The following is a 27,096-nucleotide window of genomic DNA, read 5'->3' as shown; positions in this document are numbered from 1 at the left end:
AGCGTGGCGTTGCCAGCAGTTGTCTTAAATGCTTTCACTGACAACCTTGAAAAAATACACGAGTCTTTCTTCAAAGAATATCTTGGATAAGAAAAAAAATGATTCCTAGATTCATGAGGCGGCCAAACTCCACCAGCAAAGCTAACACTTTCATAAGAATTTGAAAAAAAATCCACATTATCAAACAATTTGACGTCCCGAAATCGAACGACGTTTGACCTTTAGTTTTTAAATGTCAGTAATATTTGGGGTTACACCAGTTGCTGTGCATATACGTAAGCTATCTTAAAAATATCATTGACAGTTATCAAAAGCAGCTGCTTGCTGCTAGAGTACACCCCTCAGTCGACATTTAATAGAGGAGCAGCGAGGACTTCCAGTTACGGCACTCAACGTCATGACTCAAATTCTCGTTCAAATTCTGTTTGTGTTGTTGCTCAGCAGCAGCCTCACTTATGGAAGAAGAAGTGAGTTGACATTAATTTTAGAACTACAACTATTGAAAAGCAATTAGGATGTACAATACTCCGGCATATTTACCTCTGACTACTTTTCATCTCATTTGGGGTCATTGTGAAATCTAGTACCAGAAATTTAGGGCTTGAGTTTTCACTTCTAGAATCATGAGATGAAATTCAACTTGAAATCTTTAATGAAAAATGTTTTAGTCGATACAAGGATTGCCACAAAATCATATTTCATAAGACAGATATGGCCTTGCTGTCAGGCTAGTGTCTTTCTGTTAATACCGAGGTAAATCTTTGCATTTAACCCTGAGAAAAAACGGCTAGATTTTCAAGAGTCTATGACAGCAATGATTATGTTAAACGGCACGACAATGATGCACCTGAAATCCTTGAAACGGGGACTCGTACACGGCTTGAAAGTATGTTTTTCAAGGTACTTTGAGGTGTTGTTCATTGCATCCTCTTTTATCACTACATCTTTCATGGCAACGAATATTCCTTATAGACGCTCCGCTCTTTCTTCGCCATGGAATATATAAATACACCTCCCCCCCTTCAGAAGAAAAGACAAACTAAATATTAAAATTTATAACTTATCGTCAGCTGCCAATTGATACGTATTCTCCGCCGAAACAAACTAATTACGCAAGTCACAGTGACGATATGCTTTATGATTCATGTCACGAAAATGTTAAAAGTAATCCATTTCTCAATTTTATTCCCCCAGGGTGCATGTACAATGGGACTAGCCACGAAGTCGGAGATAGATTCGACGCCATGTCGAGCACACTTGGATTACCAGACTACGAAATGTCCTTCTTGTGCACCAGACACGGAGTGATTACGAGTAAGTTCAGTTTCATTCATTCGAAATTGTTGTTGATTGTTGTATTATATCATCTGGCCAGTCGTTTCGTTTCGCTTTATCACTTCTATTTTCAACTTTTATCTTCAGTCTTTCCACGTGGCAATTTTTATCATATGACCACTGTATTTTTTGTCAAAGGTACGTCATTCTCGGTAAATATTTGAAATCTACTATGTCTTTATGAAACATCTGTCATTGATCTATTAACATATTTCTAACTGACATGTTTTATTTGAAAAAAAAGTAAAATTAGAATCAGTATTTCGATAAATAAAAGTGGTCACACAAGCTATCATCCTGAGTACGAGGAATTACATAAACCAGTATAGTGCCATGTTTGTTGTAACAATTTTTCTAAGTCTATATAATTCTACAGCAATTAGAATGTTTTAAAAAATATACAGCAAGGGGTCAAACTCGGGACTCATTTCTGAAATTATATGCACAAAAACCACACTTCTTTTTTGTCAGCAGTTTTTACACAAGTAAAACAATTTTTTAAATTTACGGAAAGCTCGCGCGCGCGCGTGTGCGTGAGAGAGAGAGAGAGAGAGAGAGAGAGAGAGAGAGAGAGAGAGAGAGAGAGAGAGAGAGCTTTTGATTCGGAGAATAATAATCCATTCAACTTAATAAAACCCTTTTCCCCACGAAAAAATAAAATGTTATACATACATACATACAATATATATATATATATATATATATATATATATATATATATATATATATATATATATATATATATATATAACTTAAAAGGAATCTATTTTGAAAACGCGGGGGTAACGCACCTACCAGATGAAATGTATGACAGCTGTCTTACCGAAGGAGAGCATTTGGATGTTTTGGTATTTAGGAATAGTAAGGACAAAAAGGGATTTTCTTTGGGGTAGATTAATAGTAGCCTACGAAACTAAAGTAAGTGCAACATTTGTAGTGTTAGAAAAACTGAGGATTGGAAAAGAGTACACATTCGTTACATAGTTCAAGGACAGTATGGTAAGGGGAACATTAGTAAAATTGCAATAGTATAGTTTGTGGCATTGAATGTACTCTATATGAAATGGAAAAAAAGACAGTGAAAGATTAAGTGTTTGGGAATTAGAATCTTTACCTGCCTGTGTTTTGTGAATAGGAAAAGGCAGCTGTATCGAGAGATTTAAATTCCTGGAGTGAATGAGATGTCTGAAAAGACATATGATTATTGGAAAGACAAGGTTTCCAAAGAAGCATATTTATAACTATATTTGTGAAAGAGAAAATGGTAAAAAAGAAGGAAAAGCAAGCTTATGGATGCAATGGTGAGTAGTGTCTGAAGATATACTTGATTATTGTTATGAAAGTGTGGTTCTAAATATAATTAGGACAAGTGACTTTCGTAAGAATGAATTGACACGAGCATATCAGAAGATTATGGATAAACTGTATGCTATAGTGGTAGATGAAAAGTTTTTAAAATTCCATGAAATAGTTATAAGACAGTGGGGAGCGTGTGTGGGAATAGGAGGGCGGACAGAGGAAACAAAAAACTAGTGGCAGAATGAAAAATAAAACAATATTTGAAGTGTTGTTGCATGGCAGAAGAGAGGATGATTTGTAGGCAAACAGGTGGTGGATGGATTAATCAAGAAATGCGAGAGAGAGAGAGAGAGAGAGAGAGAGAGAGAGAGAGAGAGAGAGAGAGAGAGAGAGAGAGAGAGAGAATAAATAGCTATAAGCATAAAGGGGAGAAAGTAAACAAGAACAACAGAGAAAGAACTGTGGTACAGAGAGGAAAAGCTAAGAGAAGTTATCGAACAAATGGATCCCAGAGTTAAAGATGCAAACAAAGGATATTGTCTGAAGAAACTGCACAACGAGACCAGTGGAGGGATCACTTAAGGATTTGTTGACTAAGGAAAATACAGGATAGGAAAAGCTGAAAGGGGCAAGAAAGTAGCGAGTTAAATTCAGTTTGAGAAGGGCTGTAGAAGTTACTGCTATGGATGAATGATGTAACGAAGGTAACTAATAGGCTGAAAATTTTTTAAGGACAATAGTTTATGATAGGAGTATAAATGAGACGTTGCAACACAGTAGCGAAGGAATGTTTGAGTGATTGACGGAGGTGTAGGATGTTGTACTTTGATTAGTGAAAGGTTACAGCAAGTAAAGGGGCAGTGGGCTATTGTTTTTACCAGGGAAGGCGTGTGGTGGGATTTTGGTTTGGATGTGGGAAAAAGAGGGTGGGGATCAATTTTTTCTTATGAAAGAATTAAATAGGATGTTTTAATGGAGACAATGAGGAAAGTGTTAAGATGTGTGGTATTAAGTATGAGATGTCGAGCGTAAATTGAAGTTCTTAGGATATTTAGACGGATGGGTGTGCTACAAGAAAAATGATATCAATGTGTAATTCTTTATGTTTGTATATGACGCAGTTCTGGCTAGCGAGAGTAAAGGGAAACCGCAGAAAACTATAAAGTTTAAAAATGTTTACAAACGGAGGCAAATGAAAGTATATAAGAGTCGAGTTATGAGGGTGGATGAAAGCCAAGGAAATGGAGCAATCAATGGTGATATTAATTGTAGCAGAATGGATATGCTGTATTTAACTGCCTAAAAATAAATGTAACGGATGACGATGTGATGAGAGAGAGCAGTCATAAAATATGTAAGAAAGGTGGCTGAGTATCTAAAAGATATTATCAAGAAACTTTAAGGATTAATATGAGCCAAATATGAAATCATGATGGGCTTTTGAATCCTATTACCTTTATGGAAATGAATTGTGGATGAAAAAATTAGCTCTCCGAGATAATATACGTGAGTGCCATACTGTTAGAATATATGATAGCTTAAATCTGAGTATCGGTCGCGTTTAAAGGAAAAGCCTTAAATATCCACGAGACAACTACACAGAGGTGGATGGCGCACTGCGAAGGCATTGTTAGTAAGCCTTTTTTTTTTGTATGGTAATTAAGTGGGCAATGTGCAAATTTTCTGTGACGGAGGTTCACCCATGACGAAACTGATAAGAGCATAATGGTAAAGGTGTCACCTCTCAATTTTTCTGTGAATTTACTCCCCTCCCCCTTTTTTTAAGGAAAAACGGCTTAACTTTGAATAAAATTATAGAAATATTTCTATTTCAGTTGGATGTGGGCTACCTATCTACGTTGTTTCTACTCGGGAGGAAAAGTGGGGAATTTTTATTCCAGTCGGAGTGAAAGAACACTTCGGGTGTCTTGAATATGTCTGCACAGATGTCGGATGGGCACCAACAGGAGAGATAATCCCACAATGTAAGTTTAGATGATTTTGAAGGGTAATGAAATTCCACTGTGGGATTCATTAGCTTCATCATACCTCGAGTTTTGTTCATTAGATAGAACCATTTGAAGTAAATGAGAACTTATGGTCCTGTCAAGCAATTTCAACACACTTAATTAAGACATCTTTTTGTATATTTTTTGTTCATCCCCAATTTCATTTCCTCTATAAGATCTCTGGATTACAAGTGGAATCATATTAAAAGGGATTTATGGATGTGCGCTATATAGTTTGGAGCAAGAGCCTGTGAGGCCATTCAGATCCTTAATGCATCTTGAGTAAAGCCACAGAATTTACAGTAAGACGTCAAAGATATAGATGTTGGGCAGCATGAAGGAATAAAGGAAGCAAGACTTGGAGGTAAAGTAGAAAGATATAAAGCAAGTGCAGCTGGAGCTGAAGGAACACTGTAGACCCTTAAAGTAATGCCTACAGTACACCGCGTCAGGCGAATCATACTAAAATGACCGGAACTGATGATTGATTCTAGAATAGTTAGTAGTATTAAAATGCAGGTTAAATCTAACTATCAGAAATCAAGAAAGTATTAGTTATAAATGTTCTAACTTCAGTCAATATTGACATTACCTGACTTTGTACAGAATACCGTGATAAAGATTTTTTTTTTTACTCTCTTGCCCTTGACTATACTCAAACCAAAGCTATTTGCATTATAATTAACTTTTGCCTTTGTTCATAATACTGAAGTGTTGATATCTTTTGAAAGTGACCTCTTTAGTCATTGTTTTGCACATCACCTATTACGCCTTAGACTTCCATACCTCTACAACCTCCAAAGCTCCAACCCAAATGATGGAGTTTTATCTTATCAATTGTTTCTCCTATATTTCAACTCTAGAACTCTTTATTGTATTCATTGCTTTAATTTAAAGATTTCAGTCCATATCTTTAATTTAGTATTGAATTCAATGACACATTTGGAAGCTGGGAGACTGAAATAGAAGGGTTGCTCATAAAGGGACAAAGTTAAAGAAAATGTTGGATAAGAAAACGTGAATGTGGAATTACTGAAGTAGAAATTGAAAAGAAAGTTAATTTACTTTATCTAAGAATGTAAGGTGCAAATGGAGAGAACCTCATAAAAAAAGAGCAGAATTGAATCAAAAGTGTAATCGGCTGTTAAACCTAAATATCAAAAGAGATTCACTGGATTCTGCAAATTAATTTAGTGAATAAATGTAAGTTATGAGAAAACTTAAGTAAGGGGATAAAAGTTCAAGGATGAGAAAAGTATAGACAGTTTACTCAAATAATTGTTAAACAATTTTTTTTTTTTTTTTTTTGAAATTTTACCAAACTCTTTGACTAGGTGTCTCAAAATCTTGTCTTCCGACAAAGGTTCTAAATAAATGCAAGATAAAAATAAGTAAGCTTAGCAAGAATAAAGTTGAGTAAATCAAATACTGAATATTGAAAGAATAATGCTTTTATGGTTGGTGGGAGAACAGAAGTGGATGACTAATGTATGTAGGTTAATTAGAAAAACAAAATGGTTATCAAGGCATGAGTTGAAATTGCTTCTTGCCCAAAGGAACAGCTCAAATCCTTATGAGTTGTGTAATTTTAATTGCATATAGTTAAGTTCTGCACATCTGTTTTATCTGAAAATAACAAAGGAAAGCAATATACTGTAGATTCAATTCCATTTAGTTTACTATTTTATATTCATAATAGACAAAATGATTTTACAGTAAAGTTAGTTATTGTCTAGTCACAATAATGAAGTAGAATTGTAATAATAAAAACGTTCGTGATAAGCACAGTAGAAGTAAAGTAAAACTAAAACCATCAACAATTTTCTTAAAAAAAAGATTTCCATTTCCATAAAAAATAAAAAGCTAAAGGAAATATAATAGCAAACAGGACGAGACTATATTAGAGAGGGTACACCGACAATTCCGCAATGGATAATTCAGCGTAGACAATTCAGCACTGCCAATTCAGCGAATGACAATTCAGCTTAGAATCAATTCAGCGCATGACAATTCAACACTAGGACAAATCAGCACAAGGACAATTCGGCGCCAAAGGCACACACGGTTCAGTGAATGACAATTCAGCATAAGAACAATTCAGCAAAGTAACAAGTCAGCATAAGGAAGTAACTACAAGGAAATTCAGCAAAAAGTTTTAACACTTTATTGATAATATATAAAAAGGGATATAAAAGATTTATTAAATTTACATATTAAAAATAATACATACAGTATATGTAAAAAGAAATGAATTAATTTATTTCTGCAATTCAATGAGGTAGGTTATATTTTGTAAGTATTCCAACTTATCAAATCGACTTCCATACTCATTAACAAGCGTTTTTATTGCCTTAGCTGTCCTTTGGTATTTTGGGTTTTTTCTACCATCGTCGTGTCCAGCTCTTATTCTCAGTATCATTTTCTCTATGCTATCTTGCTCCAGTTTAAGAAACTCGACAAACTTATAAAAGGTTGGATGGTTATGACCCAATGTTAACTGAAGACTTCGGTGCCACCCTTCTAATGAATTATTGGTCTTAGGTAGGTCGCCCTGCACTCGATCAAAAACAGTCCATAACTCGGGTTTAAAAACCGCATCTCTTCTACGACGACGGAATGGACGACCAATCCATGTGTCCTCGAAATAATTTGTTAACTCTTCCAATTCCTGAGGCATAACATCTTGCAATGATTCAAACACATTACAAACATTGTCAGCAGGCACAAAAGCTAAGGCCACCAACATCTTACAGTGTCGACGAATATGTTCGTCACTTACATAAATCTGGGTAAGATTCAATGCCTGTATTTTTCTCCATATACACTGAGCAAGGTGGAAAAAACAACCGCTTATTTGCGTTCCTACAAAAACTCTTGAAAATGCATTTTGGAAAGCCTTTTCAAAATCACATAGCATAGTGGCCGGCGTCAGATCCGGGTATAGATTCAAAATAGTTCTTAATGCCTTTTCATATGAATCCTCTGTCTTATTTTGCAATAGTATATATATCACTGGAAAAACACATCCATCTGCAAGCCAGTTTTTGTATTCTTTGAGGAGTTCAACATTTTTTCTAGTCGAAAAGATAAACATTCTATTGGTATCTTCAACCCCAGAATCGTACAATAAAAAAGGTTCTCCACTGTGTGTTACACGCAAATGTTCAGGTAATACAATATCAATGACATCATTAGGTTCTGGAATTGGCTCACCATCTCTTTTTCGTCGGCGCTGAACAGTCCGTTGTAATGAAGTATACTTAGGGAGTAAAACCGTAGCTTCATCTGGCAAAGAGACTTGAGTTTCTTGAATGATTCTTCTTGGGACATCATTAGATGCACTGGCTCGTTCACGTAGGTCAGAAACCATCTTCTTCATTGCTGATACTGCTGGCTGAGGCACATGAGTATGGGCCTTTACATCTCCCTACAAGTTTCCGTTGACATGGATTCGACCTTTGCATCTGTCTTGTGTACAACGCCAAGACTCTTTTCCATTCCCAAGTTTTCTATCCAAACGATAGCAAAATCCATTTAATAGAATATGCTCGCGTCCTTTCTCCGATAAAATCCGTTCCATAAGGCTGGCTTTTCAGTTTTAACTAAGCAAATGTTTATAAACAACTGTATTCCAAAAAAGGGAATATATTCCGTCCTATGCTTGTACTATAACTTACTTTATTTATTCAGTGGTTGTTATTGTTAACAACCATGAATTACAACAGTAATGGTTGTAATAATAATAAGAAGAAGAAGAAGAAGAAGAAGAAGAAGAAGAAGAAGAAGAAGAAGAAGAAGAAGAAGAAGAAGAAGAAGAAGAAAAATAATCTTTATGTACTAATAATAAGATAAGGGTGAATGTGTGTGCATTTTTGCACTGAATTGTCCTTGTGCTGATTTATCGTTGTGCTAAATTGCCATGCGCTGAATTGATTCTAAGCTGAATTGTCATTCGCTGAATTGGCAGCGCTGAACTGTCGGCGCTGAACTGTCCTGCGCAGAATCGTCGGCACACGATTAGGGTAAGAGAGAGAGAGGGGGGGGGGGGGGGCGGGGGGGGACTAGCTACATCCTGCTCATGCATAAGTTACAATAAGCCTCAAACAGATGTACTGTACTATGTAGGTCTCGATGTAGTTTGCACAAGTATATCTTATCCGGGACCGAGGACCTACCTTTTCAAAGAAAATAATAATTTGTACCGCTAAACGTCTTGATACTGAGTTGGTAACTAAGCCAGAAATATCTTACTTTACTTTACAGATTTTTTTTTTTTTTTTTTTTTTTTACGCTATTAATACCCAATGTTACTGACTTGAGACAAAATGTAATAACTCGGAAACTGCCACATTCATTCTTTAACTGCTGAACCATTCATGAATGAACGTCTTTTGTAGTATAAACTACTTGACCGTTTGTCAATTCATATAAAGCAAATGTGCCGTGTTAATCTTATGGAGTTCAGGATTAAAAAGTTATTCTATTTTTCACCAGGTGACACAGAGTTCGCTGAATCAACAACGTCTATTGATAATGGTGAGCATTTCATTTTCATAAGGCTGTGTTATCTGACTTGTTTAGTTAGGCCTATGAATTTTCAGTATGTCGATTTAATTAGATATTCCATTACTTGCTGGTATTTCCTTATAATTTCTTGTTTTTATCAAGGCTTGGAAATTTAAGGTTCAGAAACTATATAGAATGAATAGTTAAATAAGGGTTGATACTTTCAAACAAGAATAACTAATCGAATACCTTGATTTTCCTGAAATTCCACCACTTATCTACTTAAACATCAATGTAATATTTATTTAAGAATAACTGCATCAGTAGTTCACTGAAAGCAACAGAGATCGAACATCAACCAAATGAAATGAACCAAAAATATGATTTGTCTCAGATCAATGAATAATGGATAAAAATGGTTGTTATATCAAAAGAGTGAAAATTGGAGTAAGGAGTTTCCATAAAAATATATAGTTTTATTTTATGCAGCTCCTTGTAATTCATTCCTAAATTTCTCAAGAGAAATCCTTGAATAACTTTCTTCATGACAATTTTCAGCAAAGCTTTGGAACTTTAGCTGAGATTGGCTAGGACTAGGTCATGACGAGATACAGAAAATTGAGCCAAGTTTGAAATAATAAAGTTATTCAACTTTAGTATCCCACCTTCAACAGCAAGAAGTAATGAAATTACATGTCCCATAATTAAATATACTGTTTTTTATTTATTCTTTGTATCTTAGGGTTCAAATTTCCTCTTTAAAATTATATAGCCCAAAATACGCAAAAACGTTGATGTCTGTTATTATATACATTTGGTTGAAGGTTAATTAATCAAGTCTTGGCTTTATAAATTTTACTCATGGCCTAATGAATATACCACTTACTCAACCTTATTACACTTTTTTTTGTTAAGGATAAATGCCACGTTCTTTAATATGCAAATGTGGTGTTTGGGATTGGAAAGTAACTTCCGAAGAGATTTTTCATTATCTGCAGTTAGTAAAAATTTATTGCGCGTGATCCTAAAAAAAAATTCTATGGAAATAAAAGGATTTTATTCTTTTTTTTCGATAAGATTGTGTACTAGTACTAAAAGATTCAACTTTTAATTGTTTTTCATTAGAAGGAAAAGTCCACTCCTAATAAAAAAAAATCATAGCTTCACCACTAAATGTGTTACAAACGTTAAATGAATTTTTCTTTAATGTGGTTATCTTTCATGACCTCATTAACAATTTTATATAAAATCTTTATTAATAAAAGCTTAGGGAAAATATAAGTACACAATTTCGTCAGTACTCAGAGTCAATACAAGCATAATTGAAATTATAATCGTCTTTTTTCATTCCATCAGGTATTACAAGTACAACTGCTCGCACAACCACTTAGTCAAGCTGGTAAGTTTTTAAAAGATCAATTCTGATCTTTGTTTCTTCACTTAACTACTCAAAGTTATAACACATAGTCTAACGATTGCCATTTCTTATCTATCATTCAAAAGTCTCCCATCTCTCTTTTGTGACATTCATTTTGCTCTATCTGGATTTTTCCAAATTAGATATCAAAGTGAGAAAGTATATTTTCTTGTTGTCATGCCATGAAAAAATTGTAATTGTTAATTATAATATCGCAAAAATTTACCGGGAAAAGAATAATTTTTCTTATAAGAATATGTCCAGGATTTAAAATAAAATTTATAATAGTTCAGTCAGAGCAGATGAATGAAATTTATGGTATCAAATATAAATCCAATATAGCTATTTTTGCTTCTTTTGTCATCACGTTTATACAAAACAATCAAATAACTTTCAAGGAACAAATAAAGTTTTCATGCAACCCGAGTTCCTATCCGCTGTCCTGCAGGTATCATAAATTATCATTATTTTCCTGGTATCTAGTAAGCAAACGTTATGTGAAACAAGCTTCTAAGGACATTATCTGGCAAAGGAAGCGTCCAAAGAACAAGCTGCCCATATGTGGGAAAGGAACAAAGGAAGTCAAAATATAAAATATGTAAATAATGAGATGAAAATAATCAGATGAAGATAAATAAACAAATAGATAAATATATGCATACAAAATGCAATGCAAATCATAAAACAATTATACAATAATATATGATATTTTGTTATATCGATTTTTCTTTTACACGTCTGAATATCGGTTTCAATAATATTCTAGGATGACCATTCCACAGTTTTATATACTAAAGGAATGAAAGAATTTTGTTTCTGAAAAGTGTAAATGGGACAGCACAAAATAATGCAGATGTTCCCCTAACTAAAGAGCACATGGTATCTCATAGGGCACAGGTGTACTATTGGAAATTCCCTACTGAAATAGTCTATGGATGATGGCTAAAAGAATATGTCTTTCACACATAGCCCACATAATAACGGTCTATGTTGGGGAAAGAGGAAAAATTAATCCAAGAAATCTTTTCTGGAAGGTAAAAGATCCCTAGAAGGTATTGGTTTTCAAACAGGAGTACGCTTTTACAAGAGCAGTCGGGTTCAGGATCTAGAATTCTAGATCATCATCCCTACAGAATATGAAAGAAGCATTTTATGATATATCATTTTGTGAAAAACAAATATTCGGAATGATGTACTGCCGTGTCTATGATATCACAATTACCATCGTTTTTTTTTTTTTTTCGTTTTTTTTTTAACCTCCAGAACCTATGTCTTGATCATCGTGTCAACTCTTCCCATATATGTCCCTGCCTGGCAATCTGTTTCCAGTACATTTTACAATCTCGCCATCATTGTGAGCAAGGGATGATGTAGGGTTTGGCTGGTCATCAGCAGCTATTGCCTTGTACCCCCTGGTTCTAGCTTAATGGAGAGCAAGCTTTGGCTCTGATCATGTGTCCTCTAGGATATTGTCCTGTTCCTTGCCTCGGCTATTCATAAGCGACCTTTGCTGGGATACTTTTGCTGGAATTGGAATTTTGTTTTTCGAAACCTAATGTGGGAGTTGTGGTGGTCTTGCAAATACCTGATAATCTTTTTACACAAGGAGTGGCAATATTCCCAATTGCCCATATTGGCGCACGGAACTATCTCTTGCAGAAATTTGGCCCTAGGATTCCATGGGTGGACTTGTTTTATAGAGATAGGACTCTTTATATTCTGTCCGGTTTTTCTGCCACTGCAGTTAAAGGGGAATGGTTATATTCTTAAAATGCTCTCAGTCCCATCAAGTGGGTTTGGATTTTACTTGAGCCACTAATCATAGTAGTACCAACCCATCGTAGTAGGGTAGGGATTGGCCATATGGGAGTCAGCTCTCACAGGTGTCATTGGTGGATGACTATTAATTTATTCCACGGAAGGTTAGTGGGTATCTCTTTTATTAAGTCAGATTGTATCATTTTCTTTCCCTACAACTTTTTTTATTTGTTTTGTTCATTTCTATAATTATTCCCTAATCCCCTAACCGCCCCCCCCCCCCCCACAAAAAAAAAATAAAAATAGTAAAATTTATGTTTCCTGTACCTATGGATCGCATGACGAACCCAGAATCTGTCGATGACCTCTGTTAATTCAAATATGAAAAATTCTGTTGAGTACCGGGGCACTGAGAAGTTTCTCTTACAATATTCATTCCTCCAGTGTTTACACACTGGATCCTTTTATCCCATCTTCACCAGGACCCCAAGGGGCTAAAAAAGTTGGGGGTGAAAATTATAAAAGGAAAGTATTATATTGTATGAGAGTTGCCTAATATGAACTAAGAAAAATTATAAAACATTCTAATCTCTTTCAGGAAAATTGAAAGCATAAAATTGAAATTAGCAAGCGATAACCAGACTTTCGAAACTTTTGGGGACTCTTTAAAGGCTGAAATCAAGCTTATGGAATTACAATAATGGAGTCCTTGATCTGTCTAGTTGTGCAATAATGGAATCCTTGATCTGTCTAGTTGTGCAATAATGGAGTCCTTGATCTGTCTAGTTATGCAATAATGGAGTCCTTGATCTGACTACTTGTGCAAAGCTATATAACACTTAAAATATCAGTGAGACTGAATTCGACATCGAACCTATAGGACATGTATTTTCAGGAGGAAGAATAGGAAAATGTCCCCAGGATCATAGTTGAATCACCAGTCAGGCATGTTACTTCTAACAATGAAGACATATCAATACAATCAAGTGATATGAATCTAGCATGTTGCTTCTAACATAGAGGACATATCAATACGATCAAGTGATATGAGTCTGGTATATTGACTCTAAAAAAGAAGACATACCAATGGGCATATTGCTTCTAACAAAGAATATATATCAATGCGAGCAAGTGATAGAAGACTGACATGTTACAACTAAAACGAAGACATATCAGTACGATCAAGTGATATGAGTATAGCATATTGAAACTAAAAAAGAAGACATATCAATACGATCAAGTGTTACGAGACTGACCTATCAATACAATTATGTGATACGAGTCTGGAATTTTACTTGTAACAAGGAAAACATATCAATATAATCACGTGACATGAGTATGGCATGTTGCTTCTAATAAACAAGACATATCAATACGATCTTTTGATAAGATTCTGGCACGTAGCTTCTAAAAAATAAGACATATCAACACGATCAAGTGATATGAGTGTGGCATGTTGCTTCTAACAAAGAAGACTTATCAATACGATCAATTGATATAAGTCTGGCATGTTTCTTCTAAAAAAGAAGACTTATCAATACGATCAAGTGATATGAGTATGGCATGATGCTTCTAACAAAGAAGACATATCAATACAATCAAGTTATATGAGTCTGGCAATTTGCTTCTAAAAAAGAAGACACATGAATACGGTCAACTGATACTAATCTGGCATGTTGCTTCTATAAAAAGAACACATATCAAAACGATCAGTTGATATGAGTCTGGCATGTTGCTTCTAACAAAGAAGACATATCAATACGATCAAGTAATATGACTCTGGCATGTTGCTTCTAAACAACAAGACATATCAGTATAATCAAGTGACAGGAGTCTGGCATGTTATTTCTAACAAAGAAGACATATCAATTTGATCAAGTGATATGAGCCTGGCATGTTGCTTCTAACAGGAATATATATCAATATGATCAATTCATATGAGTCTGGCCTGTTGCTTCTAACAAAGAAGACATATTAATACAATCAAATAATATTAGTTAGGCATGTTGTTTCTAAAAGCGAAGAAATATCAATACGATCAAGTGATACGTGTCCGGCATGTTGCTTCTAAAAGAGAAGAAATATCAATACGATCAAGTGATACGTGTCCGGCATGTTGCTTCTAAAAGAGAAGAAATATCAATACGATCAAGTGACATGAGTCTGGCATGTTGCTTCTGACTAAAGCGGGGTTTACACGGCCGAGCAGCTCGTCGAGCCCGGTTGTCGAACCTACTTGTAGAACGGCTCGAAGAGCTTTCAAGACAGTACATCGAGCCTCAGTGTGCCTCGTGCTAAAACAACGTTAACATGTCTCTTGACCAGGACGATTTGATAGCCATTGCTTTAGCAGTGGCACGAACAAGAAAAAAGAAAAGATCAAAGTGGACGAAGGGTTCGCTACTATAAAGAGAGAAATTTTCACACACCAACTTGCTTATTGCTTTAAAATTAAGGCTTTAAAATTAGTTCTTTCAATATTTCATGCAGAGCCACTATTCCTTTGTTTCTGGCTACTTTATTGGAATAGTCTTTTGATTTAACTTTCCATAAAGCTGGGTGAGCCCGATATGTATGTATGAAATCAAAGTACGACTTCCTTCTCATTCTTGCTTTCATTAATGGCAGCCATTATTCATTTGTTTGATGATGTTTCCTCGAGCAGGTTTGAATAACAACTGAGGTTCGATGCTCGACACCCGTTCACATGTTCACACCGCTCGTCAAACAATGTAGCTCCGCCCACAAAAGTCAAGATGAGCCTGACTTTCATCGAGCCGTTGGACGAGCACGCTCGACAACCAAATAGCCCGTTTACACGCTCGAACATCAATTCAAACACAGGGTTGTCGAGCCAGGCTCGATGAGCTGCTCGCCCGTGTAAACCCCGCTTAAGACGACATCAATACGATCAAGTGATATTAGTCTGGCATGTTGCTTCTAACAAAGAAGACTTATCAATACGATCAATTGATATAAGTCTGGCATGTTGCTTCTAAAAAAGAAGAAATATCAATACGATCAAGTGATATAAGTCTGGCATGTTGCATCTAACAAAGAAGACTTATCAATACGATCAACTGATATAAGTCTGGCATGTTGCTTCTAAAAAAGAAGACTTATCAATACGATCAAGTGATATAAGTCTGGCATGTTGCATCTAACAAAGAAGACTTATCAATACGATCAATTGATATAAGTCTGGCATGTTGCTTCTAAAAAAGAAGACATATCAATACGATCAAGTGATATAAGTCTGGCATGTTGCATCTAACAAAGAAGACTTATCAATACAATTAAGTGATATGAGTCTGGCATGTTGCTTCTAAAAAAGAAGACATATCAATACGATCAAGTGATACAAGTCTGGCATATTGCTTCTAAAAAAGAAGACATATCAATACGATCAAGTGATATAAGTCTGGCATGTTGCTTCTAAAAAAGAAGACATATCAATACGATCAAGTGATATAAGTCTGGCATGTTGCATCAAACGAAGAAGACTTATCAATACGATCAATTGATATAAGTCTGGCATGTTGCTTCTAAAAAAGAAGACATATCAATACGATCAAGTGATACAAGTCTGGCATATTGCTTCTAAAAAAGAAGACATATCAATACGATCAAGTGATATAAGTCTGGCATGTTGCTTCTAAAAAAGAAGACATATCAATACGATCAAGTGATATAAGTCTGGCATGTTGCATCAAACGAAGAAGACTTATCAATACGATCAATTGATATAAGTCTGGCATGTTGCTTCTAAAAAAGAAGACATATCAATACGATCAAGTGATACAAGTCTGGCATGTTGCTTCTAAAAAAGAAGACATATCAATACGATCAAGTGATACAAGTCTGGCATATTGCTTCTAAAAAAGAAGACATATCAATACGATCAAGTGATATAAGTCTGGCATGTTGCTTCTAAAAAAGAAGACATATCAATACTATCAAGTGATATAAGTCTGGCATGTTGCATCAAACGAAGAAGACTTATCAATACGATCAAGTGATATAAGTCTGGCATGTTGCATCTAACAAAGAAGACTTATCAATACGATCAATTGATATAAGTCTGGCATGTTGCTTCTAAAAAAGAAGACATATCAATACGATCAAGTGATATAAGTCTGGCATATTGCTTCTAAAAAAGAAGACATATCAATACGATCAAGTGATATAAGTCTGGCATGTTGCATCTAACGAAGAAGACTTATCAATACGATCAGTTGATATAAGTCTGGCATGTTGCTTCTAAAAAAGAAGACATATCAATACGATCAAGTGACATAAGTCTGGCATATTGCTTCTAAAAAAGAAGACATATCAATACGATCAAGTGATATAAGTCTGGCATGTTGCATCTAACAAAGAAGACTTATCAATACGATCAATTGATATAAGTCTGGCATGTTGCTTCTAAAAAAGAAGACATATCAATACAATCAAGTGATATAAGTCTGGCATATTGCTTCTAAAAAAGAAGACATATCAATACGATCAAGTGATATAAGTCTGGCACGTTGCATCTAACGAAGAAGACTTATCAATACGATCAATTGATATAAGTCTGGCATGTTGCTTCTAAAAAAGAACACATATCAATACGATCAAGTGATATAAGTCTGGCATGTTGCATCTAACATAGAAGACTTATCAATACGATCAATTGATATAAGTCTGGCATGTTGCTTCTAAAAAAGAAGACATATCAATACGATCAAGTGATATAAGTCTGGCATGTTGCATCTAACAAAGAAGAATTATCAATACGATCAATTGATATAAGTCTGGCATGTTGCTTCTAAAAAAGAAGACATATCAATACGATCAAGTGATATAAGTCTGGCATATTGCTTCTAAAAAAGAAGACATATCAATACGATCAAGTGATATAAGTCTGGCATGTTGCATCTAACAAAGAAGACTTATCAATACGATCAATTGATATAAGTCTGGCATGTTGCTTCTAAAAAAGAAGACATATCAATACGATCAAGTGATATAAGTCTGGCATATTGCTTCTAAAAAAGAAGACATATCAATACGATCAAGTGATATAAGTCTGGCATGTTGCATCTAACAAAGAAGACTTATCAATACGATCAATTGATATGAGTCTGGCATGTTCCTTCTAACAAAGAAGACATATCAATATGAACAAGTGATATAAGTCTGGCATGTTGCTTCTAACAAAGAAGACATATCAATACAATCAAGTGATATGAGTCTGGCATGTTGCCTCTAACAAAGAAGACATATCAATACGATCAAGTGATATAAGTCTGGCATGTTGCTTCTAACAAAGAAGGCATATCAATACAATCAATTGATATGAGTCTGGCATGTTGCTTCTAACAAAGAAGACATATCAATACGAGCAAGTGATATAAGGCTGGCATGTTGCTTCTAACAAAGAAGACATATCAATACGATCAAATGACATAAGCGTGGCATGTTGCTTCTAACAAAGAAGACATATCAATACAATCAATTGATATGAGTCTGGCATGGTGCTTCTAACAAAGAAGACATATCAATACCATCAAGTGATAAGAGTCTGGTATGTTGCTTCTAACAAAGAAGGCATATTAATACAATCAATTGATATGAGTCTGGCATGTTGCTTCTAACAAAGAAGACATATCAATACAATCAATTGATATGAGTCTGGCATGTTGCTTCTAACAAAGAAGACATATCAATACAATCAATTGATATGAGTCTGGCATGTTGCTTCTAACAAAGAAGACATATCAATACAATCAATTGATATGAGTCTGGCATGTTGCTTCTAACAAAGAAGACATATCAATACAATCAATTGATATGAGTCTGGCATGGTGCTTCTAACAAAGAAGACATATCAATACCATCAAGTGATAAGAGTCTGGTATGTTGCTTCTAACAAAGAAGGCATATCAATACAATCAATTGATATGAGTCTGGCATGTTGCTTCTAACAAAGAAGACATATCAATACCATCAATTGATATGAGTCTGGCATGGTGCTTCTAACAAAGACAACATATCAATACAATCAAGTGATAAGACTCTAGTATGTTGCTTCTAACAAAGAAGGCTTATCAATACAATAAATCGATATGAGTCTGGCATGGTGCTTCTAACAAAGAAGACATATCAATATGACCAAGTGATAAGAGTCTGGCATGTTGCTTCTAACAAAGAAGACATATCAATACAATCAATTGATATGAGTCTGGCATGGTGCTTCTAACAAAGACGACATATCAATACAATCAATTGATAAGACTCTGGTATGTTGCTTCTAACAAAGAAGACATATCAATACAATCAAGTGATAAGAGTCTGGCATGTTGCTTCTAACAAAGAAGACATATCAATACAATCAAGTGATAAGAGTCTGGCATGTTGCTTCTAACAAAGAAGACATATCAATACAATCAATTGATATAAGTCTGGCATGGTGCTTCTAACAAAGAAGCCATATCAATATGACCAAGTGATAAGAGTCTGGCATGTTGCTTCTAACAAAGAAGACATATCAATACAATCAATTGATATAAGTCTGGCATGGTGCTTCTAACAAAGAAGACATATCAATACGAGCAAGTGATATAAGTCTGGCATGTTGCATCTAACAAAGAAGACTTATCAATACGATAAATTGATATAAGTCTGGCATGTTGCTTCTAAAAAAGAAGACATATCAATACGATCAAGTGATATAAGTCTGGCATGTTGCTTCTAAAAAAGGAGACATATCAATACGATCAAGTGATATAAGTCTGGCATGTTGCATCTAACAAAGAAGACTTATCAATACGATCAATTGATATGAGTCTGGCATGTTCCTTCTAACAAAGAAGACATATCAATATGAACAAGTGATATAAGTCTGGCATGTTGCTTCTAACAAAGAAGACATATCAATACAATCAAGTGATATGAGTCTGGCATGTTGCTTCTAACAAAGAAGACATATCAATACGATCAAGTGATATAAGTCTGGCATGTTGCTTCTAACAAAGAAGGCATATCAATACAATCAATTGATATGAGTCTGGCATGTTGCTTCTAACAAAGAAGACATATCAATACGATCAAGTGATATAAGTCTGGCATGTTGCTTCTAACAAAGAAGACATATCAATACAATCAATTGATATGAGTCTGGCATGTTGCTTCTAACAAAGAAGACATATCAATACGAGCAAGTGATATAAGTCTGGCATGTTGCTTCTAACAAAAAAGACATATCAATACGATCAAATGACATAAGCGTGGCATGTTGCTTCTAACAAAGAAGACATATCAATACAATCAATTGATATGAGTCTGGCATGGTGCTTCTAACAAAGAAGACATATCAATACCATCAAGTGATAAGAGTCTGGTATGTTGCTTCTAACAAAGAAGGCATATCAATACAATCAATTGATATGAGTCTGGCATGGTGCTTCTAACAAAGAAGACATATCAATACCATCAAGTGATAAGAGTCTGGTATGTTGCTTCTAACAAAGAAGGCATATCAATACAATCAATTGATATGAGTCTGGCATGGTGCTTCTAACAAAGAAGGCATATCAATACAATCAATTGATATGAGTCTGGCATGGTGCTTCTAACAAAGAAGACATATCAATACCATCAAGTGATAAGAGTCTGGTATGTTGCTTCTAACAAAGAAGGCATATCAATACAATCAATTGATATGAGTCTGGCATGGTGCTTCTAACAAAGAAGGCATATCAATACAATCAATTGATATGAGTCTGGCATGGTGCTTCTAACAAAGAAGACATATCAATACCATCAAGTGATAAGAGTCTGGTATGTTGCTTCTAACAAAGAAGGCATATCAATACAATCAATTGATATGAGTCTGGCATGGTGCTTCTAACAAAGAAGACATATCAATACCATCAAGTGATAAGAGTCTGGTATGTTGCTTCTAACAAAGAAGGCATATCAATACAATCAATTGATATGAGTCTGGCATGGTGCTTCTAACAAAGAAGGCATATCAATACAATCAATTGATATGAGTCTGGCATGGTGCTTCTAACAAAGAAGACATATCAATACCATCAAGTGATAAGAGTCTGGTATGTTGCTTCTAACAAAGAAGGCATATCAATACAATCAATTGATATGAGTCTGGCATGGTGCTTCTAACAAAGAAGGCATATCAATACAATCAATTGATATGAGTCTGGCATGGTGCTTCTAACAAAGAAGACATATCAATACCATCAAGTGATAAGAGTCTGGTATGTTGCTTCTAACAAAGAAGGCATATCAATACAATCAATTGATATGAGTCTGGCATGGTGCTTCTAACAAAGAAGACATATCAATACCATCAAGTGATAAGAGTCTGGTATGTTGCTTCTAACAAAGAAGGCATATCAATACAATCAATTGATATGAGTCTGGCATGGTGCTTCTAACAAAGAAGACATATCAATACCATCAAGTGATAAGAGTCTGGTATGTTGCTTCTAACAAAGAAGGCATATCAATACAATCAATTGATATGAGTCTGGCATGGTGCTTCTAACAAAGAAGACATATCAATACCATCAAGTGATAAGAGTCTGGTATGTTGCTTCTAACAAAGAAGGCATATCAATACAATCAATTGATATGAGTCTGGCATGTTGCTTCTAACAAGGAAGACATATCAATACAATCAATTGATATGAGTCTGGCATGGTGCTTCTAACAAAGACGACATATCAATACAATCAAGTGATAAGAGTCTGGCATGTTGCTTCTAACAAAGAAGACATATCAATACGATCAAGTAATATAAGTCTGGCATGTTGCTTCTAACAAAGAAGGCATATTAATACAATCAAGTGATAAGAGTCTGGCATGTTGCTTCTAACAAAGAAGACATATCAATACGAGCAAGTGATATAAGTCTGGCATGTTGCTTCTAACAAAGAAGACATATCAATACAATCAATTGATATAAGTCTGGCATGGTGCTTCTAACAAAGAAGACATATCAATATGACCAAGTGATAAGAGTCTGGCATGTTGCTTTTAAAAAAGAAGAGATATCAATACGATCAATTGATATGAGTCTCGCATGTTGCTTCTAACAAAGAAGATATATTGATACGATCAAGTGATACAAATCTGGCATGTTGCTTCTAAACAAGAAGACAAATCATTACAGTCAAGTGATATGAATCTGGCATCTTCGTTCTAACAAAGAAGACACATCAATATGATCAAGTGATATGAGTCGGGCATGTTGCTTCTAAAAGAGAAGAAATGTCAATACGATCAAGTGATATGAGTCTGGCATGTTGCTTCTACAAAGACGACAAATTATTACAATCAAGTGATATTAGTCTGGCATTTTGCTTCTAATAAAGAAGACATATCAATATGATCAAGTGATAAGAGTCTGGCATGTGGCTTCTAACAAAGAAGACTAATTATTACAATCAAATGATACGAGTGTGACATGTTTCTTCTAACAAAGAATACATTTATATGATCAAGTGATATGAGTGGCTGGAAGAAAAAGTTGAAACCATTCCTCAAGGCAATTTGAAAACATATGGTCGTAGATTTCTAGTTAAAGATGGTAATGAAACCCAGGCAGTACTCTTCTGGTACACAAAAGTGCAGGTTTTTTAGATTAATTTTCAATATAAAAGTAGATAACTACCTGTAATCTACCTGCAAGTCATACCTACATGTTTCTTACTATACTGGGTTGTGGTGGCCTGGTGTTAGCGTCCTTGCCTGTTGATTGCCAGACTGGGATTCGTGTCCTGCTGAAACTCGTTAGCTCCTTTTGCTCACTGCAACCTCACCATCCTTGTGAGCTATGAATGAGGGTTTGGGGGAGCCTATAAGTCCATCTGCTGAGGCATTAGCAGCTACTTATCCTAACTTGGGTGGATAGGGGTTTGGGCGCTGATCATATGTAATATGGTCAGTATCAAGGGAATTGTCCTGGCCGATAGGGCAATGTTACTTTCCCTTGCCTCTGCCATAAACACATATGACTTCTGAACTCAGCACATTATGGCTATAGCGAGCTGAAGTTGTCTTGAATCGTAACCTTTGTTGCTCTTTATGCCTCACCTGATAGACTGCCACTTTATCTAATGCGGAAACATTAAAATACGAATAATGAGGGTAAAGGAAACAATAATGGTTATTAGCAAAAACGGATAAAACTAAAGGAAATCAGAGGTAGCCTTCAAGTTTGAGCAAAGACCAAATGAATGTTTCTCTCATACGATGTTTCTATCATAAAATATTCTTGTTAATACAACTGCATTTGTACAGATAACTTTAGTCGTCAACATATAGAAATAATTATTTTAATTTTACACTTCTCAATAAAGTATACTAATACATTGTCAAAGTAAAATATCTACTGTATATGCATTATTTTCCATTGATATACCGAAAAAAACGTTCATGTACATGCAGCAGTTTATAATTGTTATATATACAGATACACACACACACACACACATATATATATATATATATATATATATATATATATATATATATATATATATATATACTGTATATACATATACATATATATACATATATACATATACATATATATAATATATACATATACATATATATACATATACATATACAGTATATACATACATATACATATACTTACATATATATACATATACATATACTTACATATATATACATATACATATACTTACATATATATACATATACATATATATATATATATATATACATATACTGTATATATATACATATATATATATATGTATATATATACATATATATATATATATATATATATACATATATATATACTGTATATATACATATGTACATATATATACATACAGTATATATATATATATATACTGTATATATATATACATATATTTATACATATATATATACATACATATATTTATATATATATATATATATATATATATATATATATATACTGTATATATATACTGTATATATATACATATATACATATATATACATATATATATATATATATACATACATATATATACACTGTACATGCACACACACACACATATATATATATATATATATACTGTATATATATACACATATATATATATATATATATATATATACATATATACATATATATACATATATACTTTATATATACATATATATATATATATATATATATATATACATATACATATACATATATATACATATACAAATATATACATATATATACATATATATACGTATATACACTGTATATATATACACATCTATACATATATATACATATATACATATATATACATATACATATATGTATACATATACATATATACATATATATACACATATATACATGTATATATATACATATATATGCATATACATATACATATATATACACTCATATATATATATATATATATATATATATATATATATACATAAACACATATATATACATATACACATATATACATATAGATACATATATATACATATATACATATATATACACATACATATAGATATATATACACATATATACATATATACATATATATACACATATATACACACACACATATATATACATATAGATACATATATACGTACTGTATATATACACATATATACATATATATATACATATATATATATATATATATATACTGTATATATACATATATATACACATATATACACACACACACACATATATATATATATATATATATATATATATATATATATATATATATTACATAAGCATCTCCTCTTACGCCTATTGACGCAAAGGGGCTCTGTTAGATTTCGCCAGTCATCTCTATCTTGAGCTTTTAAATCAATAATTCTCCAATCGTACTCTCGTTCTTCACGCTTCATAGTCCTCAGCCATGTAGGTCTGGGACTTCCAATTCTTCTAGTGCCTTGTGGAGCCGAGTTGAAAGTTTGGTGAACTAATCTCTTTTGGGGAGTGTGAAGAGCATGACCAAACCCTCTCCATCTGCCCCTAATCATGATCTCATCCACATATGGCACTCGAGTAATCTCTCTTATAGTTTCATTTCTAATCATGTCCTGTCATTTAACTCCCAATATTCTTTAAGGGCCTTTGTTCTCAAATCTACAAAATCTGTTGCATATTGTTTCATTGTGATACCACAACTCATGTCCATACAGTAACATCAATCAATCAATCAATCAATCAATATATATATATATATATATATATATATATATATATATAGCAATTATAAACCCCTACATATACATATAAGATATATATACCGGTATACATCTGATCTATTTTTCTCTCCCCAGCATTCAAGACTGTAATTTGGAGTAACACGATTTTTCCAAATTACCATCTGTACCACCAAGAAATTTGAAGTTGATAACAAGAATCTTTTAAATTGTCATCTGTGCCACCATGAAATTTGAAGTTAATTACAAGAATCTTTTTACTTGCCAATTGTGCTACTAAGAAATTTGAAGTTAATTATAAGAATCATTTAACTTGCCATCTGTGCCACCAAGAAATTTGAAGTTAATAACAAGAATCTTTTAAATTGTCCTCTGTGCCACCATGAAATTTGAAGTTAATTACAAGAATCTTTTTACTTGCCATTTGTGCTACTAAGAAATTTGAAGTTAATTATTAGAATCTTTTAACTTGCCATCTGTGCCACCAAGAAATTTGAAGTTAATAACAAGAATCTTTTAAATTGCCATCTGAACCACCAAGAAATTTGAAGTTAATAACAAGAATCTTTTAAATTGCCATCTGTGCAACCAAGAAATTTGAAGTTAATTATAAGAATCTTTTAACTTGCCATTTGTGCTACTAAGAAATTTCAAGTTAATAACAAGAATCCTTTAAATTGCCATCTTTGCCACCAAGAAATTTGATGTTTATAACAAGGATCTTTTAAATTGTCATCTGTGCCACCAAGAAGTTTGAAGTTTATAACAAGGATCTTTTAAATTGTCATCTGTGCCACCATGAGATTTGCAGTCAATAACGAATTTGCCAAATTGCCATCTGTGCCACAAAAATCATTGTAGTTAATAATACGAAGTTCCCAAATTACGTCTGTGTTACTTAGAAATGTGCCGTTAATTAAAAAAATTGTCGCCTCTGCCAAAGAACGTGCCAGATAATATTAAGAACTTGTAAAATAACCGTCTCTGCCATCAAATAATTTTAAGTTATTAAGAAAAATTTGGCAAACTGCTGACTATGTCACATAGAAAATTTTTGTTAATAAAATAATTTGCCAAATTGCCATTAATGCAACCAAGAAATTTTCCGTTAATAACAAAAATTTCTTAAATTACAGTACCATCTGTGCCACCAAGAAATTTGCAGTTAATAACAAAATATTCCATCTATAACTGTTTGCGACACAAAGAAATTGGCAGTCGATGGCAAGAACTTGCCAAATTACTGTCTGTACCTCCGAGAAATTTGTTATTTATAACAAGAATTGGCTAAATTCCCATCTAATGTCACCAAGAAATTGGAAGTTGATTTTACAAAATTTCCGGATTACCATTTGTGATAACATATTTGCCAATTAATAAAAAAGAATGTGAGAATTTCTGTCCACGTCAAAAAAATTCTCGGTTAATAAAAATAATTTGCTAAATTACTGCTTGTGCCACCAAAGAGTTTGCAATTTATAAAAAAGAAGAAATCTAATTTAGCACCTGTACCACCAAAAAACATGTAGTTAATAACAATAATTTTCAATATTGCCGTCTATGTCACCGAGAAATTTGCACTTAGAAACAAGAATTTTCTAAAATCCCACCTGTTCACAAAGAAATTTGCTGTCAATAATAAGAATTTGCTAAATTACAGCATGCGTTATCAATTAAATGTGCATAAAATAACAAGAATAAGCCAAATTATCGTCGGTATTACTAAGAAATACGCAGTTATTAACATGAATTTACCATCAATATACAGTATTTGCAGTAGATAACAAGAATTTGCCATTTTTTTTCTCTGTGCCAAGAATATATTTGCATATAATAACCTAATTTTTCAAATCATTATCTGTTCCACCTAGAAATTTGCAATTGACAATATGAATTTTCTAAATTATAGTCTAATGCCTCCAAGAAATTTACAGTTAATAAAAAAAAATTTGGCCATTTGCTGTCTGCTTCACTAAGTAATTTACAGTTAATACTAGGATTTTGCCACCAATAAATTTGCAGTTCACATCAATTTACCAAATTACTGTCAATGCTATCAAGAAATTTGAAATTAATAAAAAAAATGCCAAACTACCTTATGTGCTTCCAAAAGATTTGTATTTGATAACCATATGTAACTATTAAGACCAAGATGTTGTGTAAAGAGAATTCTGCAAGAGAAAGAACTAGGTATAAAGAAGAAACTCCTATCCACCATAATTTCTGGAATAAATGTTCAATGTATTTATCACTGTGGCTCGGCGTCAATGAACTTTGATGTCATGATGCCAGAAAACTTCAACTCAATCAATTATCACTTAGGCAAGGATTATGGTATAGTGTTTAGCTTGGGCACGCAAGAGTTGTGTTATTTCCAATGTTAACGTGGAAAATATATTCACATAATGTATCCCTGAGCACTTTTTCTGAATTTTTAACTATTGGTAATAATTTAATATAACTTTGCAAGATTGGTTTGAAGCATTTTGGAATGTTATTGTTTGATATGGTTTATGAAATAATGATTAA

General features: G+C 33.5%; 1 protein-coding gene across 1 annotated transcript; it reads left to right on the top strand.

Moving 5' to 3' along the window:
- Positions 1–293: 293 nt before the first annotated feature.
- Positions 294–27,096, top strand: LOC137644428 (uncharacterized). The gene is made up of 6 exons (XM_068377407.1): positions 294–467; positions 1,195–1,314; positions 4,470–4,619; positions 9,138–9,179; positions 10,506–10,548; positions 24,685–27,096. The coding sequence occupies exons 1-5, from the start codon at positions 398–400 to the stop codon at positions 10,538–10,540; spliced, it is 417 nt and encodes a 138-aa protein (XP_068233508.1). The 5' UTR covers positions 294–397; the 3' UTR covers positions 10,541–10,548; positions 24,685–27,096.

This window comes from Palaemon carinicauda, chromosome 1 (genome assembly GCF_036898095.1).
Source record: "Palaemon carinicauda isolate YSFRI2023 chromosome 1, ASM3689809v2, whole genome shotgun sequence".
NCBI classification, from domain to species: Eukaryota; Metazoa; Arthropoda; class Malacostraca; order Decapoda; family Palaemonidae; genus Palaemon; species Palaemon carinicauda.
The sequence above is the reverse complement of the archived record's forward strand: the minus strand, read 5'-3'. Positions and strand labels throughout refer to the sequence as shown.